General features: G+C 40.7%; 1 protein-coding gene across 1 annotated transcript in view; it reads left to right on the top strand.

Annotated features, from left to right (window-relative positions):
• denr (density-regulated protein) overlaps positions 1-17,485 on the top strand; it is a 29,015-nt gene extending 11,530 nt beyond the window's left edge. Inside the window, exons 4-8 of the mRNA XM_020512886.2 lie at positions 5,785-5,869; positions 7,115-7,192; positions 13,425-13,541; positions 13,844-13,983; positions 17,202-17,485. Coding sequence (XP_020368475.1) covers positions 5,785-5,869; positions 7,115-7,192; positions 13,425-13,541; positions 13,844-13,983; positions 17,202-17,246 — 465 coding nt within the window. The 3' untranslated portion in view covers positions 17,247-17,485. The remainder of the gene's footprint in view (positions 1-5,784; positions 5,870-7,114; positions 7,193-13,424; positions 13,542-13,843; positions 13,984-17,201) is intronic.
• Positions 17,486-18,982: the final 1,497 nt, after the last annotated feature.

Raw genomic sequence — 18,982 nt, 5'->3', positions numbered from 1 at the left:
ATTCAATGGTTAATAACTCAGTCTTGAAGAAACGTCTGAAAGGAGGGGCTCTTGTGGCGTGATGGTAGTGTCCCTGCCTCTGAGCCAGGAGGCCCAGGTTAAAATCCCACTTGCTCCAGATGTGTTTCATAACATCCCTAAACAGGTTGATTAGAAATTAATTGTCCTTGCCATGAAGTGTACAGTTGAGTACCACAGGGTACACAGATATTTGCAAGTTGGAATATTTAGACACTAGTACTCAAGATAAGGAAAAGAAAACACAGACCATTAAAGTCAGTCAGACGTTGCACCTTCATGAGTCAGATCTTCCATTCAGTATGTATTTATCAGCTTTGTGCTGTATGTAGGGAATGTGAAACATTGAGTGTCTGCAGAAGAAGGCAAATTGTACTTTTTTAAAATATCTCTATTTTTAGTTGCCATGATTTTGGGGGAGCTGGTGTTGACCGTACAAGTTGTTCTTTTGTACACTCAGCTCCTTTTCATGATTTACAAATGTTCAGTTTTAATAAGCTTGAGATTGTGTATGTATAAATTATACTATAACACAATCCAATATATGGGTATGGTTTATATCCCAATCAAGAGGCAAAGGCAATTAATTCATTTCTGGGATATGGGCATTGCTGATTCGGCCAGCATTTATTGTCTATCCTTAGTGGTCTCTGAGACGATGGTGGTGAGCTACATTTTGAACAGCTACAATCCACTTGATTTAGGTAGCCCACAACGCTGTCAGGCAAGGAGTCCCAGAATTTTGACCCAGTGACACATCAAGAAGGATGATTTATTTCCAAGACAGGATGGCGAGTAGCTTAAAGAGGAACTTGTAGTTCGTGGTCTTCCCATGTATTTACTGCCCTTGTCCTTCTTGGTGGTAATGGTTGCGGGCTTGAAAAGTGCTGCCTGAGGAGCCTAAGGGAATTTCTACAATGCATCTTGTAGACGATACACACTGCTGCTGCAGACCGTCAGTGGTGGAGGGACTGAATATTTGTGAATGTAGAGTTAATCAAGCGTGGTGTCATGCTTCTTGAGTGTTGCAGGAGCAGTTCTCATCCCTGGAGAGAAATACGTAACACTCCTGACTTGTGCTTAGTAGATGGTGGACAGATTTGGGAAGTCAGGAGGCAAATTGCTTACTGCAGGATCTCTAGCCTATGACCTCTTGTAGCTACAGCATTTACGTGACAATTCTATCCAGTTCAGTTTCTGGTCAGTGGGCACCTCTGTGACGTTGATAGTAAGGGTTTCAGTGAAAGTAGTGCTGAAAGTTTTTGAGAAGGTTTGTAGCTCAGGTTGTGGATGAGGTTGTAGACTTGCTCGCCGAGCCAGTGTGTTTGATTGCAGATGTTTCATCACCCTGCTAGGTAACATCACCAGTGCACCTCCGGTGAAGCGTTGGTGTTCTGTCCCGCTTGTTATTTATATGCTTCAGTTTGCTAGGGTGGTTGGTATCCCTTCCGATTCTGTTCTTCAGTGGCTTGTACATCGGTTCCAGTTCAGTGTGTTTGTTGACGGAGTTCCAGGTGGAATGCCAGGCCTCTAGGAATTCCCGGGCATGTCTCTATTTGGCTTGTGCTATTATGGATGTGTTGTCCCACTTGAATTCATGCTCTTCTTTGGTCCATGCTTCACCAGAAGCTTACTGATGATGTTACCTAGCAAGGTGACGAAACGTCTGTAATCAAGTGGACCAGTTCAGCGAGCAAGTCTGCAGCCTCAAAGTAGTGCCATTGAATGCCATGGGGTGACTGTTAGACTCTCTTGTTGGAGATGGTTATCAGCTGGTACTTGGGTGGCATAAATGTTACTTGCCACTTTTCAGCCCAAAGCTGGATGCGTTTCAACATGGCCTACTTCAGTATCTGAGGAGTCACAAATGATGCTGAACATTGATGGCTGCACAATGAACATCCCACTTCTGACCTTATAATGGAGTGAAAGTCTTTGAAGCAGCTGAAGATGGTTGGTCCCAGGACACTACCCTGAGGAACTCCTGCACAAATGTCCTGGAACTCAGATGACTGACCTCCGATAACCACAACCAAGTTCTTTTGGGCTCGGTGTGATCCCAACCAGCAGAGTGTTTTCCACCTGCCAATTCCCATTGACTTTATCTTGCTCGGGGTATTTGATGTCACAGTCTGCAACCTTGATATCAAAGGCAGTCACTGTCCTGTCACCTCTGGAATTTGGCTGTTTTGTCCATTAGTTTGAGCCAAGTCAGTAATGAGGTCAGGAGTTGAGTGGCCTTGAGAGGCCCTGAGTGTCCTTACCATAACTGAACACCAGTAAACAAATTATTGTTGAGTCACTGTCACACACCATCCACCACTTTCATTGAGAATAGGCTGATTTGGGTTTGTCCTGCATTTTGTGTACGGGGCAATTTACAACATTGCTGGCTAGATGTCAGTGTTGTAACTATGCTAACAGTTTAGCTAGGGCTGTGATTAGTTCTGGAACATTAGTACTATTGCCAGAATGATGTCAGGGCCATAACATTCGCAGTTCCAGTTCCGTTAACCGTTTCTTGACATCAGGTGACATGAATTGAATTGGCTGAAGGTAGTGATTCTGGAAGAAGGCCGAGATCTATTGTCCGCTTAGGACTTCTGGCTGTAGGTGCTCAAATGCCTTATCTTTCGCACTGATGTGCTCAGCTCTCTGCATTGAGGATGGTGATATTTCTGGAGCTTCCTCCTCCAGTGAATTGTTTAATTGTCCACCACGGTCCATGATTGGATGTGGCAGGTCTGCAGAGGTAAGGTCAGAGACTTTTTAGCAATTGAATGGTCTACTGGGCCATTTTGGAGGGCAATTAAGAGTTCCTTAACAAACATTTGTGAACCAAGTGGGTTTTTATGATAATTAATATTCATCATTAGACTTTTAATTGTATTTAGATTCAGGTTTGAGCATTGAGCAATAGTACTGCTACGGTATTGCTTTGGTGATCTTAAAATCATTGTCAATACTTCTATAAAACACCACCATCACTAGTGGCCTTTTAGGGAAAGAAATCTGAATTTAGCCAGCCTGGCTTACATGTGATTCCAGACTCGTTGCACTGTGGTGTCTTAACTGCCTTCTGAAATGACCTAGTGTAAGCCATTCAGTTCTATCAAATGTTGAAAAGTCTCAAAAACGGAATGAAACTGGTTCAATCACCTGATATTCTCTCAAGCGCGGGAAATGGCAACACCAAACTCAGCCCTATCAAGCCTGCAAATTCCTCCATACCAACATCTGAGGGCTAGTGCCAAAGTTGGGAAAACTGTCTCTCAAAGTAGTCAAGCAACGGCCTGCCAGTCATATTCATGAAATAATGCTTGTAGACCATGTCTGACAACACCATCACCATCCCTGGGTATGGGTTGGCAGGATAGACCCAAAGGCGGTGTCACAATAGTATAAGTGAGGATGGAGTTGTCCTGTACATCTTCAACACTGAATCCAAGCCCATGAAATTTCAGGCATCAGACCAAACATGGGCAAGGTAATTCTGCTGACTACTAAGTACTGTCTCACCACAGCTGCTGCCTCCGTATCCTTCATGTTAACCAGTACTCCTTCATATTGAACATCACTTAGAAGAAGAACTGAGGGTGGCAAGGGCACAGAATGAACTCGGAGAGGGATTCAGTGTCCATCACCAACATTGAGTCACTACTGAATGAGCTGGTCCAGTCCTAAAGGACATTGCTGTTAGACCTGGGTCTGTAGCTAACAATGAGAAAAGCAACAAGAGGGAAAAACTTACTTGACCTAATCTTCTCAAATCTGCATGCCACAGATGACTCTGTCCATGACAGTAATGGTAGAGAGTTGTGTGACACTATCACTGTCCTAAATGGTATAGACTTCAAACAGATCTAGCAACTCAAGACTGGGAATCTGAGGCACTGTGGGAAATAAGCAGCAACAGAGTTGTTCTTGAACACAATCTACAACCTCATAGTCTGCCAATTCCTCTGTTATACCATTGCCATCAAACCAGGAGATTAAATTTGGTTCAGTGAAGACTACAGGTTGACATGCCAGGAATAGAGCCACACATAGTCCCTCTTGACATTCAGTGGTATTCCCATCCTTAAGATCTTAAGGGTTGCCAGTGACCAGAAATGAAATAGACATGTAAATACTGTGGCGGCAAGTGCACATCAGAAACCAGGAACCCTGCAGAGAGAGAGTAACTCCCCTCCTTACTCTCCAAAGCCTGTCCAAGAACCACAAGTCAGAGGTGTGACGAAAACCTTCCAAACCCATATCACTACTATCTAAAAAGACATGGCAACAGAACACTATCTTCTGCAAGTTCCCCTTCAAGCCATTCACCATCCAAACTTGAAACTATATCCCCATTCATTCAGTCTTGTTAGGCCACAGTCCTGGAACTCCTACACTGACAACATTGTAGGTGTATCTACACCATATGGATTAAGTGGTTTAAGGAGGCAGATTATCATTATTTTCTGAAGATCAACTAGCGATGGGCAATAAATGCGGTCTCGGCCAGTGATGCCCACACCCATGAATAGATTTTTAAAATTAAAATTGCAACCACTGCAGTTTTCTAATTTTATTTTCTTTAATCAGCTTAGTAACACTGTTGTGAATTAATATTGATGTATATTATCTCTTCCACTAGAGGCCAGCAGTATACCTTTGAACAGCTTGCTGAGAAAATAGTTTTCAGAGATATTTAAAATCAAAAGAACTGAGGATGCTGTAAATTAGAAATAAGCACAGCAATTGCTGGAAAAGCTCAGCAGGTCTGGCAGCATCTGTGAAGAGAAATCATGGTTAACGTTTCGAGTCTGGTGACTGACTTCCTGAGAACTGGGGAAGTTCTGAGGAAGGGTCACCGGACCTGAAACATTTACCCTGATTTTCCTTCACAGATGCTGCCAGACCTGCTGAGCTTTTCTAGCAATATCTGTGCTTATTCAGAGATGTTATTACACACCTCTTGAACAAGTGGGACTTGAACCTGGCTGAAAGGTACGGATACCACCACTGCACCACAAGAGACACCTTTTAAATCTTCGACCATTTGGATAGTAGCAGCTCAAGTGGGATCTTGCCTGCTTTGATCATGGAAACTTCTGTGTGACTCAAACTGAGATGGCAGATATTTCCAAAATTTGAGAGAACTGTACTAAATGATGAAAGAAGGGATGACTTATTTAAATGTTCAATATTCATAAAAGAAATAACAGGAATCCCAATTGTAGCCTGATATTTTGTTGCTTTGGGCCAAATGATACGTTACTGTGCTGTTGGCTGTTCTGTTTCTGTTTCTGTCACAGATTCCTGTTTGGCTTAACGGGGAAACTGATAGTAAATATTTTAATGAGTTTTATTCAAAACTATATAAGATCAAAAAGGAAAACCAACTGAGCTTAAATGGTTTTTGAGTATTAATTGCCATACATTCTGACTCCTTTTCCAGACGTGAACTAAATAACTGATGCTGCAGCAAGGTCTTGGCCCATAGGCCTCATATGTGACATAAAAGTATTGACATAATTTGCAACTCCAGTCTTGATGATGAGCTATAGGACAATGTAGCACTTGGTCTGATGTACTACGCTGATGGCAGGCCAACATTTACTATTTTTTTTTCGTCACTTAGTAAAACTTAATGGCTTGTGTACATAATTCTTCCTTCAGCATTTGTCATGGCAGACAGAAGGAAACACACTGCCTCAAAGGGAATCATTGACTAACTCAATTATGTTCTTTGAGTAATTACGTATATGTGCTTTCTTACAGTATTGTGAATACATGCCCCAATATACCAAGTGCAGACAATGGCTGGAAAAGAATTGCCCAGAGGAATTTGCAAAACTCAGTATAGGTAACAAAAAAAAAACTCTTCCATATTTTTCAGTCTCGAGGAACAATGCTTTAAGGATACGAGGCTACGGAATTAAGTTCATGCTGTAATTTATACTGGAACATTATTTCCTACCTTCTTCTTTAATGGTGTGTATGTATATGGTATCTGCTAATGAAGTGTTAATAGTTAAGCACAATACTCTCCTGCAATTTTGATACATTTATACATTTGATACATTTGGCTGTGGCCAAACTGTCTCCAGTTCCAATTGCATGTTGTTCTAGCTTTAAAAAGGAAGTAGTGATATAAATGGCAGACATGAAAAAAGCAGCTTATCTATTGACTCAGCTCTTCTGACATAATGCATTTGAGCATCATGATGTGCAGTGCAACCACACCCCCTCAACACACACATAGCCATGTAATGTCTTATTTTTCTAATTGCTAACAGTTTGTATTAAAAAGAGGATGAGGATAACACAGTATATTTTACAGTCTGTTACTACTTAAGAGCATGGCACCAGGATTGAAATGTCTAGTAAGTGATGGTGTAGTCAAACACACAATGCTTGCATAATTTAGAGAATATTGCACTTCTGATTCAGAATAACTATTCTTTGTTTTATATGTACAGTAATGTGAATCCTAATATTAATTGTTCAGAAACTACCTGGTCACTTGCCAGAGAATGTTTTTTTTCAAGTGTTGCTTATGGAATTAACTGTGAACGCTGTCTTTAATCCAACCACAAGATTGAAGCTTTGCTGGGGAATGTTTTACAGCACCTCTTGCCAGGACGTCTTTTGTCATGGAAAGCCACATTCTTCTGTCTTCTTGCATCCTCATACATCCATGGTAGCTTAGATGCAACCATTCTTACATTTGTCATCCATTCACACCTAAGTTGACCTATCTTTCCACTGCCCTTTACTTTGCCTTCCAGAAGAGATCTCTGCAGGTTTTCAGATCAAATGGCAGAAGTACTGATACTGATACATTCTTTTCTGGACTTTTTTTAGCTCTTGCAATTTCAGTACCTCTTTGTTTCTTTTATTGTCTATATATTGAATTTTTAATTTGCATTTTAGCATCCACATTTTGGAGGTCTTTATACAAACATAGGAATTAGGAGCAGGAGTTAAGCACTCAGCACCTCAAGCCATTCAGTGAGATCATGGTTGATTTGATTACTCCATGGTTAGCTGTTAGTTTTCACTTTAAATGGGATTTCACCAAGCTATGCATTTTTTTTTTATAAAACAGATCAAAGCCCCCAACAAGATGCAGGAGGGGGGGAACCGCCAGCTGGAGAGGAAGAAGAAAAAAAGAAACAAAGACGAGGTTGCTGTGTCCTTATTTTAAATATTCATGGAATTGTTTGGTAATACCAACCTACAAAAGGCACTTTGTCAAAGCTTTTTGTCTTGCATTCATCACAACAATTTGCAAGAAATACCAATCTAAAGAAAAATCAACCTTTTTATAGTGTATGAGAAGAGAATGCTGATTTGGTTGGCAAGCAGACTCCAATTGGTAGAGTCATTGCCTTGGAGAATATAGCAGTTAAATAATGTCAGACAGTTAACTGCCAAGTTTTGTTTAAATTATAAAACAGGCAGGTTGACACTGGTTAAGACATTGCCCACGAAGTGAACCAGAGACTTCTTTAACAAGGTTCCATATGGTGAACTGGTTAGTAAAGTTAGATCACGTGGGGACAGTAAGGACTGCAAATGCTGGAAGCTAGAGTCAATAAATGTGGAGCTGGGAAAGCACAGCCAGTCAGACAGCATCCGAGGAGCAGGAAAGTCAACATTTCGGGCCAAAACCCTTCAGGACTGTGTTGGGGGAGGGGAGCCCAGAAATAAATGGAATAGGTGGGGTTGGGTGAGAGTAGGTGAGATGGAGACAGGTGGACACTGGTAGGGGATGATTTTGGTTGGTCAGTGGGAAGGGTGGAGCGGATAGATGAGAAGGAAGACAGACAGGTTGGGGGTGGAGAGATTTTGAAGCTGGTGAACTCAATACTCAGGTCATTGGGCTGTAAGTTTCCAAGGTGAAATATGAGGTGTTGTTCCTCCAGTTTACTTTTGGCCTCACTCTGATAGTGGAGGAGGGCAAGGATGGACATGTCACCGAGGAGTGGGAGGAGGAGTTGAAGTGGACGGCAACCGGAAGGTCGGGCTGGTTGCTGCATGCAGAGTGCAGGTGCTCTGCAAACCGGTCCCCGAATCTGCTTTTGGCCTCCCCGATATGGAGGAGATGGTATCTGGAGCAACAGATACGGTAGATGAAGTACAAGTGAATCTCTGCTGGATTTGGAAGGATTGTTTGGGGCTTCGGACGGAGGTGAGAGAGGAGGTTTAGGAGCAGGTGTAGCACCTACTGCGGTTGCAGGGAAAGGTACTGGGTGTGGTGGAGCTGACGAGGGAGTCACGGAATGAATGGTCCCTGTGCAAAGTGGACAAGGGTGGGGAGGGAAATATCTTTTTGCTGATAGGGTCTGATTATAGGTGGCTGAAATGTCGGAGGGTGATGTGTTGTATTGGAGGTTGGTGGGGTGGAATGTGAGGACCAAGGGGACTCTATCTTTATTGTTGTTGGTGGTGGTAGTGGGGGTGGGGTAGTGGAGGGTTTGAAGGCAGAACCACAGGAAGTGGGGGAGATGCGGTTGAGGAAGGTAATGCGAAGGTTAGAATGAACAGTTCTCCCCACTATACAACCCAAACGCTGGGTCCGCTATGTAGATGACACGTTTGTGATTATCAAACACACAAGACTAGAAGAAACCCACTGACACATAAACAACATCCTCACCGGAATAAAATTCACAAAAGAAGAGAACAATAACCGACTACCTTTCCTAGACATAATTGTAGAACGTAAGAACAACGGGGAACTCCAGACTAGGAATTAAAAAAACCACACGTACGGACCAGATACTTAATTACACCAGCAACCACCCCAACACCCATAAATGGAGCTGCATCAGGACATTATTCAAACGAGCCACAACACACTGCAGCAACCTGGAATTGCGCAAAGCAGAACAGGAATGCTTACATGGAATTTTTAAAAGGAAAGGATACCCAAAAAGCACAATCCGCTGTTACCTCCGTGACAGACCACAACAAGTAGACACAACACAGGCAGACACACTAGTCATCCTACCATACATCAGGGACATATCAGAGATGACCACAAGACTACTCAGACCCCTAGGTATCAGGGTAGCCCAAAAACCAACAACCACGCTGTGACGGCTACTTACAAACCTAAAGGATCCCATAACCACAACCAATAAAACTAATGTAATATACAAAATACCATGCAAGGACTGTGAGAAACATTATATAGGCCAAACTGGAAGAAAACTGAAAATAAGGATATATGGACACCAAGAGATACACCCAATTCTCGCTGGTCTCAGTACAGACGGACAAAGAAGGACACGAATTCGACTGGGACAACACATCCATAATAACACTAGCCAAATAGAGACATGCCAGAGAATTCCTGGAGGCCTGGCCTTCAAACCGGAACTCCATCAACAAACACATTGAAGCAGACCCAATCTATAAACCACTGAAGAACAGAACCGGAAGTGATGCCAACCATCCCAACAAACAGAGACATACAAATAACAAGTAGGACAGATCACTAATGCTTCACCAGAGACGCACTGACGATGTTACCTAGCAGGGTGACGAAACATCTGCAACCAAACACACCGGCTCGGCAAGCAAGTCCACAACTTAAACCATAACCTGAGCTACAAATCTTATCAAAAACTTTAAACTGGCAGATGGAGTTTAATTTGGATAAAAGTAAGGTGTTACATTTTAGTAAAACAAACAAGGGAGAACTTATACAGTTAATGGTAGGGCCTCGGGAAGTGTTGTCGAACAGAGAGTCCTAGGGGTTCAGGTACACCGTTCTTTGGAAGTTGCATCATGGATAGACAGGGTGGTGAAGGAGGTGTTTGGCAACTTGTCTTCATTGCTGAGACCTTTGCGAGTACAGGGGTTGGGATGTCATGTTGTACAGGACATTGGTGAGACCACTTTGGAGTACTGGGTACAGTTCTAATTGCCGTGCAATAGGAAGGATATTATTAATTCGGACAGGGTTCAGAAAAGATTTACAAGGATGTTACCAGGACTGGAGGATTTGAGTTACAAGGAGAGGGTGAGATCTTTTTCACTGGAGCGTAGAAGGCTGAGGAGTGACCTTCTAAGATCACAAGGGTCTTTTCCCTAGCGTGAGGGAGTTCAAAATGAGAAGGCATATTTTTAAGATGAGAGGAGAAAGATTTAAAAAGGACCTGAGAGGCAACTTTTTTCTCACAAAGTGTGGTTCATATGTGGAATGAACTGCCAGATGAAGTGGTAGATGCAGGTACAGTTACAACAGGTATACAGTAGGAAAGATTTAGAGGCATATGGGCCAAATGTAGGCAAATGGGACTAATTTATTTTGGGAAACTTGGTTGGCATGGACAAGTTGGACTGAAGAGTCTGTTTCCATGCTGTATGACTCTTATTGAAGTTAGTTTCGTGATATGCCATTTGAAATCTGCCAGTCTTTGGAACGTATAGCCTCCATAAAGAACTGAAATTGTTGTATCACTTCATTCATTTGTGTTATAGGTAGATAGCCTTTATGGCTTGACAGCAACACTCTCTTACTCATGGACACCACTTGTTTTGTACTGCATGGTAACAGCATGAAAAAGCTAGCTTCAGTGTTGTTCAAACTTGTGATAGGACCTGAAGTGATACAATGATGCCTAGAAAAGTGCCAAATCCACCTCCAAATACTCTGTAAGGTCTCTTAAAAGTTTGAGCTATTATACAGTAACTACACAAGAGGTGTTCACCACTAACAGGATGTTGCCATCAAGCCAAAAAGACATTTTGTCCATCATGCAAATGTGTAATATGACGTATGAATTTCAGAGTCAGTGTGATGCTAGATATGGAGGCCATACGTCACAAAGACTGGCAGGCTATATCAAACGGCATACCCCTTTGGCTGTTGTAAAGAGCCGATGTACTGACTACCCAATCAGCACATGCTTACAAAACTCTCAACACTGTTCAACATTTGATGTGATTTGGTAATTGAACAATATTTACTAAATAATCCTGGCTGTGCTGAGAATTATGCTGGCAATCATTTTAGAATCGTCAGTAAGACTTATAATGAGGCATACTCTAATACAGGAAGCTACATGTGCTAACACACAGTTCTTTGCAGACAGAAAGAACATGTATGCACACTGCTCCTGTTTTGTTGAGTTGAAACAGGCACAACTATTCTCTGGATCATTTCTCAGGGCCACACTTCTACCAGTCAGAGTCCATTTGCAATTGTGAGCCAATTGGCACGCTATTCTAATAGAGTATAAATATTGGTTTCCCTTTACATTGGTATTTCTAGCAAATTGTCGTGATGAGTGCAAAATGAAAAGCTTTAACAAAATGTATTTTCATTTCAGCCATACTTGTATTTCCATAACTTAACAGCTTGATTTCTGGGAACAAACGGGAATCAACACTCCATCCTCATTAGCCATAGAAGCTAATGTTAAATAAAATGTACTTGCCTTTTAAGCAATTCTTTAAATCTATATTCACCAAGTAACTGTCACATTAGCTTGGATTTGTGAAAAGTATGCGATGCTTAGTAATGGCAGTGAGATACAAATAATGGTTGCTGAGTGAGAGGGAAATTTTAAGACCAGCATCGTGCTTGTTTGTGTAGAAGATCACTTTCTTAATTTGTAAGTAATTTGAAATATCCACTGAACTTAGTTGTAATCATCCACTGAAAAATATTTAACCGTTTTAAATATGTTCCGCCATGTTTATAGATTAACACCTTCTATGAGGCACTATTTCATCCTATTAAATTATTTACAGATTCCAAGTACTCTGTGTTTCTACTGTCTGCATTCCAGACTTCTTTCATTTCATCCTCGCTTTGGTTGCACAGACCTAACTGAACAAACCTAATGTACCAAAGAGGGTCTCTGAGCTTCAATAACTAGGAAACCACCACTAATTTGTGCAAATGTTAGTAACTGCTGGTTATTTACAAATTTAAATAGTTTGCCTTGGAATTAAAAGCCACCCATTTCTACAGCTGCTATGGTTTCCTGTGAGATACCACTGCAATTATGTTAACCCTTAGAAGACTGCAAAACATGTCTGCAAAACAATACTTGTGAAGAGAACAATTTTGAAGGAAACATTTTAGATTTCCACGTAATTGTATTCCGTACATTTTTTTTTTGCCCCTGGAAGTGTTGACTCCTTGCTGAGATACAATTCCTTGTATAGACTTCCTCCAATACATTTCCCAAGTGACATTAGTTCATAAGGAAGCCTAAATAGTGAATGTTGACTGCTCAAGATTGCCATCAAAGTCAGCCTATTACTGCTGTCACCTAACAACCAGACTTAAACACTTCCACAGCATTGTAAGCAGAAATGGGAAGTCTTCACCAATTTCACTCCTTTGTTCCAAAGCCACTATAGTAGTTGTATCATTTTCCTGACTTAAACTTAACTGTGGGCCCTTTTGCATCTGCCTAATTGCATAAACTTGCTGAGGCATAACTGATGCATTCAAACAAGTTTTGTATCAAGTATGTATGCTCATTTATTTATTGTCATATGTATTTTGCTACAAAATACAGTGAAAAGTATTGTACAGTGTTGCCACTCTCTGGCGCCATCTGAAAACACAGGAAAATAAACCAAAACATTGAACACAAAGTCAGAAAAATAAAGAAATAGTGTTCAACTTTACAGTCCTTTTTATTAAGTGCTCCGCCATGGGCCTGGTGGCCAGCTACGAGATTCCTTCGCTTCGCTGCCACTGTTGGAGCAGGAGTCACCACTCTTCAGCGTCATCTCGCTTCCACTGACATCCTTGCTGGACCTCACCAATGCAGCCGCCACTGATGCCACCATGGACTACACTGGCCCAAACGCAGGCTACTTAACTAGTCAATAATTTTGAGAATTACCCAAGTTACCAGTGTACACACAAATCTTGCTAACCCATTTTGGGACTGCACAACAACCTTGCACAATGAATTACCTTTACAGCTTTACTTAGATGTCATAATCTTGCTTAATATATGATGAGCACAATTTAGGTCACACATAATGGTAGTAACAAGGTATATAACTTAAAATTTCAAATGAAGATATAGAACATACTTTCATATTCTGTGAATATTTCAAATTTAGTTATGAATTTAGAGGAGTGATCTACACCAACAAGCACATTATGGTCTTAAAATTTCCCTCTCAATCAGCAACCATTATGTGTCACTCACTGCCATTACTAAGTGTCACATACCTTTCACAAATCCAAGCTAATGTGACAGGTGCTTGGTGAATTTAGAATCGTAAAAATGCTTAAAAGACAAGTGCATCTCAAACGTATGTCAGACTTGCTTTGTATGCTTGTTAAATTACTATGTGTGATCTGTTCATATAAGAGTAGAATAGCCCAAGGAATTATCTTCAGTTTTGCCAAATATGTTGTTTTCCTTTAGGTGGCCGAGGCATAATTAAACAAAAAAAGAAGACAGCACCCCAAAAGGTTACAATAGCTAAAATTCCAAGAGCAAAAAAGAAATATGTAACTAGAGTATGTGGCCTTGCAACTTTTGGCAAGTATTTACTCTTTTCTCTTGTTGACCTCTTAATTTTTCTTGCATTGTGGAGGGTGTGAAAAATGTGGATTGGGGACATTTCATGGATAGAATTCTTTTCTATTTATTATGGTTTGTTGCTCCCCAGTCACAACACGAGTGATGCATCTTGTAACTATTTAATTTGGAGCAGACAAACGGACTCATGTAAATTACATTGCCAGATAAAATGGGTGTACTTAATCCTCACTTTGTTGTTCTGAATCTGGAACATAAATTTGGTTGATACCATTACTGATGGATCTCTTTTGTATTAACAGAGATCGAACTAAAAGAAGCACAGAGATTCTTTGCTCAAAAGTTTTCCTGTGGAGCATCAGTTACAGGAGAAGATGAAATCACGATTCAGGGTGATGTTACAGATGATATTCTGGATGTTATTCAAGAAAAATGGCCAGAGGTAAGACTGTGAAAGACCAGTTTGTCTGCGACTACCATAATTAGTGCTTGTAATTCCCAACTTTGCACAAGTTGAATGTGAGGTACAGAAAAATTTCTGCATACATCATTCAGGGTACAATTTTCCCAACTATTATTCAGAATCGGTGTGCTTTCCTGTGTGACTAGAAGCAGATATTTCAAAAATAGGAAAGAGAATTTCAAATTGAAAGAACAATTGGCTGCTTCATTTTACATTAGAGAATAAAACTTACTTTAGAGACTAAGCCCAAGAAATTGGGTAAGTACACTATTTGGTTTATTATGTGTAGTAATTATTAATTATTTACAAAATATGTAGATTTTATCAGTACAAATTTTTATTTTCTTTTGACAAAAGAAAAGCTGGAAAATAAATTTTCTTATTTTGAGGGAGCTATTTTCAACTAGGAGCTAGATACTCGGGGGTGAAAACTGAGAAAGATGCAATTGTAAAAAGCCTGAGGATTAGCTTAAATAATTGACCTAGGAAGGCCATGCAGTTGTACCATGTGATCTTAATCATGTATAGGAATGTACAAAAGCAGAATACTATTGATGCTGGAAATCTGAAATAAAAACAGAAAATGCTGGGAATATTCAGATCTGGCATCTGAGACCTAGCATCAAAATTGATAAAAGGGGTGGGGGGAAACAGGGTGGAGGAAAGTGTGGTCATGGTATCTGTTGGTCATTGCACTTATAATAGATATTAGTTAACAATCATTCCACAAAGAAAGAAGTTGAGAAATTGAAGAGAATATTTTGGAGATGGAATGTGTGAAGCTGCGGGAAGAATGGTATTTGGCAGTAAGGTTGATGTTGATGAAACTTCCCACTCTAGAGAGAGAATAAGATATTCCACTGATTCACAGTCATTAATATACTGGGATAGTGGAAAGGAAGGAGAGAATGTTTCATGAAAAAGCAAGCATAGCTAGGGTTCATATGGGTTTGATGGTGATCCCTTATTGGAAGTAACTGAAGCATCAAAGGAGAAAGCACTTAAAAGATTCAGCCAGGCAGTGGAGGGTGTTGGGCAATGGCTGGGCCTATGTTCAAACAAACAGCAGAAGGACTGAAGGCTGCCCTAATGAGGGATAAAGTTGTGGGAAGACTGAATGTTCGTGGTGAAGAGGCAGTTAGGACCAAGAGTCTTAAGTTAGTAAGGCGCATCAGAAGAATTTCGGACACAGGTCAGTAGAGACTGAAGAAAGGAAGAACAAAGTAAGCGTTCTGAGGAAGGGACACTGGACCCAAAACGTTAACTGATTCTTTTCTTCACAGATGCTGCCAGACCTGCTGAGCTTTTCCGGCAACTTCTGTTTTCGTTTCTGATTTACAGCATCCGCAGTTCTTTCAGTTTTTATTGAGAACAAAGTAAAGTTCGACTTGCAAAGATTTTGCTTTGTGGGACATGAAGAGGCTGAAGCAATGGGTCTAGCTGAGCTGTGCTAATTGTGACTTTTGAAGGAGATCGAAGCAGGCAGTTCAGAATTGTAGGACTTGGGTCAGAAGCCATGTGTCCTGGCATGGAGAAGTGCAGGGTTGATCTCCGGAGGAGATGAGGTCAGCACCAGTCTGTAAAATGATGACTTGATATTTTGTGGAGTTATGACCCAGAGGGAAATGGGGAAAATGTGTCGGAGAGACATTGGTCAGGTGATGATCTATTCACCCTTGTTCACAATTTAAATGACAGTTTCTGGTTTGGACTGACAGAGCCCCCGCAGTTCGGAAGGATGACGGGAGCAGTGAATTTAACGTGCAGATTTAATTGTGCAGACTGTTCCCAGTGAAAAGATCAAAAGAAGATAAGAGGGCCGTGCGAAATGTCCAGGTTTGGGGGGGAAAAAAATTTCTGGAGAGGGGAGAAAAGACAAGGATTAGATTCCTGGTCCAGGCATAGAGGCAGAACTCTGCATTGTGCCGGGTCAAAATTCATTGAGGTGAGGTTGTTATCAGATGAAATTGAGGTTTTCCTGAAACATAAGTAACACTACAGAAAGTTAGTTAGTATAAATGAAACCGATACGTTATCTTCAGTCATCAAACCTGCTGCCAACCAAAGCAACAACTTCATCAATTGAGTTGTCATTTTATTTAAATGATTTGGATGTGAATGTAGGAGGTGATGACACCAAAATTGGTGGTGTGGTGTAGTGGACAGCAAAGAAGATTATCTCAGAGTACATGGGCACCTTGATCACCTTAATTGGATAGGCCAATGGGCTGAGAAGTGGCAGATGGAATTTAATTTAGATAAATGTGAGGTGATGCATTTTGGTAAGGCAAATCAGGGTAGGGCTTATACAGCTATGGTAAGGTCCTGGGGAGTGTTGCTGAACAAAAGAGACCTTGGGGTTCAGGATCATAGTTCCCTGAAAGTGGAGTCATGGGTAGACAGGGTAATGAAGAAGGTGTTTGGTACGCTTGCCTTTAATGGTCATTGCATTGAGTATAGGAGTTGGGATGTCATGTTGCGGTTGTGAAGGACAATGGTTAGGCCACATTTGGAATGCTGCATTCAATTCTGGTCTCCCTGCTGTAGGAAAGATGTGAGACTTGAAAGGGTTCAGAAAAGGTTTACAAGGTCATTGCCAGGGTTAGAGGGTTTGAGCTATAGGAAGAGGCTGAATAGATTGGGGCTGTTTTCCCTGGAGCATTGGAATCTGAAGGCTGACCTTAGAGGTTTATAAAATCACGAGAGGCATGGATAGGGTGAATAGCCAAGGTCTTTTCCCTAGGGTAGGGAGTCCAAAACTAGAGGGTATAGGTTTAAGGTGAGACCAGAAATATTTAAAAGGGATCTAAGGGGCAACATTTTCATGTAGAGTGAGAGTGCATGGAATGAGCTGCCAGAGGAGACGGTGGGGACTAGTATGGTTACAACATTTAAAAGGCATCTGGATGGGTATATGAATAGGAAAGGTTTAAAGGGATATGGGCCAAATGCTGGCAAATGGGACTAGTTTAGTTTGGGAAACTTGGTCGGTATGGACAAGTTGGAGCAAAGGGTTTGTTTTTGTGCTGTATGACTCTGACTGTGAGTATATAACAGTGATTAAAGGTGGCAGAACATTTTGTTTCTTGGTTATTTGGCTTCTCTGCATAACATAAGACTGAATGCAAAGTTGTTACTTCGTAATTTTTCTTGTGCTTTAAGTGGCTTCAATTTATTACTGTAGATTATTCTTGCAGGTGGATGATGATTCTATTGAAGATCTTGGCGAAGTGAAGAAGTGACCTAGTAGACTGCACTTTTATTGTTCAATTCAACTGGCAAAATAAATTTAGCCAAACAATAAAAAGGCTTTTTATTACAGACAACACCTTGAGTCAACTTCCTCAATGGATTTGAGGCTATTTTCTTGTACTTTGGTTGCCAAAGCTCCTGTGAAATTTCTGGATTATGTTTTAAGAAAAACCTTCTGTGCACTAAAGAAATCCCTAGTTTAATAAAATACCTGTTTTGATTGCTTGTGGATCATTATATTCGTGATTTGTTTTCACCTGAGTTTTCTATTCAACCTGTTGTTCTGTAACACATATCAGATAGCACAAGGATGTGAATTTTACTCATACATGAAATTGCAATAAATAAGGATGCGTTAACCCTTTTAATAAAATTCTTGTCCTGTGGGAGTTTAATCACTCTTTCACTGAGAATCACTCAAAAGAGTGAAATTAATTAATCACAGAACAAATAATCTTGAACTGTTAAATAAGCAGCTAACAACTGATACTGAGTGAAAGCCAAAAACCTGCCAGTTTTTGATATGGTGACCTACACAAAGAGGATATGGCATCATTGGAAGAAGGAACACATTTCTCATCAGAATCAATGACAAAGACATTTTTAAAAAAAATCAATTTCTGTGAGTATCACAGTTGTTGTTCTTCTGCCAAAGAGGCAAAAGACCTTTGAAACAGACAAAAAGCAACACAGGCGAGATGACAATGGCAGTCAATGCCTTATCCATGGAGCTTTCAGAATAGGGTGCACTGCTTCACCATCAGTGTTGAGTTTGTATGCTGCTCTCTTTAGCATTCTGCAGAATCACTCATCCAGTGACTATGTAATCAGATGACAGTGACAAAAATCCAAATGAAATCTCAGGCCAATTTGGGAGAAAAAAAGAATCCGATTGTCTCTGTCCCCTTTAGGTCATCAACAGTTCAGGAGGTTGCTTTAGGAATGATAACAGCTTGCGGTACTTAACATTTAAGTGATGATTTGATAAGGATGAGATGATTTCTGCCCCAGCCCAAAAATAAGTCCTGCATGCTGTTTAAAGAATTCAGTGAATCAGCTTCAACTTCAATCTGGCAGTCTGCTCCAGGAATCTAATTTCTGGAAGAAAAATACCTTCTGAAACTTAGCCTAGATCTGGCCTTTTACAAGTTAACGTTGAGAGCTCTGGTGCTCCCCAATGTATTGAAACAAGCTGTCAACTCGACCAGACCCTTTCTTTATCTTCTTCGAAACCACAATTAAATCAGCCCGCGGTATATGTTTTTGTGTTGACTCCCTGCTCTTTTGGCCTATCTTGATAGTTCTGATGTTGCAAACAAGTCACACTCTTCTACACTATTTCCAAAACCTCAATTGCACTCATCGTGAGAGATTAAAACACAATAGTATTCTAATTGATTTCGAACTGGGTCTTGTACAAAGAAAAAATTGGAATGTTTATAATCAATTACCCTATAAGTGGAGATGCTGGTATAGTGGTAATATAATGCCACTAAACCAGTAATCTAGTGGCCCAGGTTAATATTCTGGGACAAAGATTCAAATCCCACGATGGTATCTGGTGGAATTAAATTTCAGTTATTAAAATCTAGAACTGAAAACTAGTGTCAATAATGATGACCATGAAACTATCACCAATTGTCATGAAAATCCACCCGAGTAAAGTCCTTTAGGGAGGAGAATTTGCCATCCTCACCTGGGTCTGACCTATATATGACTCTTAACT

Source organism: Rhincodon typus, chromosome 24 (genome assembly GCF_021869965.1).
Source record: "Rhincodon typus isolate 14 chromosome 24, sRhiTyp1.1, whole genome shotgun sequence".
NCBI classification, from domain to species: Eukaryota; Metazoa; Chordata; class Chondrichthyes; order Orectolobiformes; family Rhincodontidae; genus Rhincodon; species Rhincodon typus.
The sequence above is the reverse complement of the archived record's forward strand: the minus strand, read 5'-3'. Positions and strand labels throughout refer to the sequence as shown.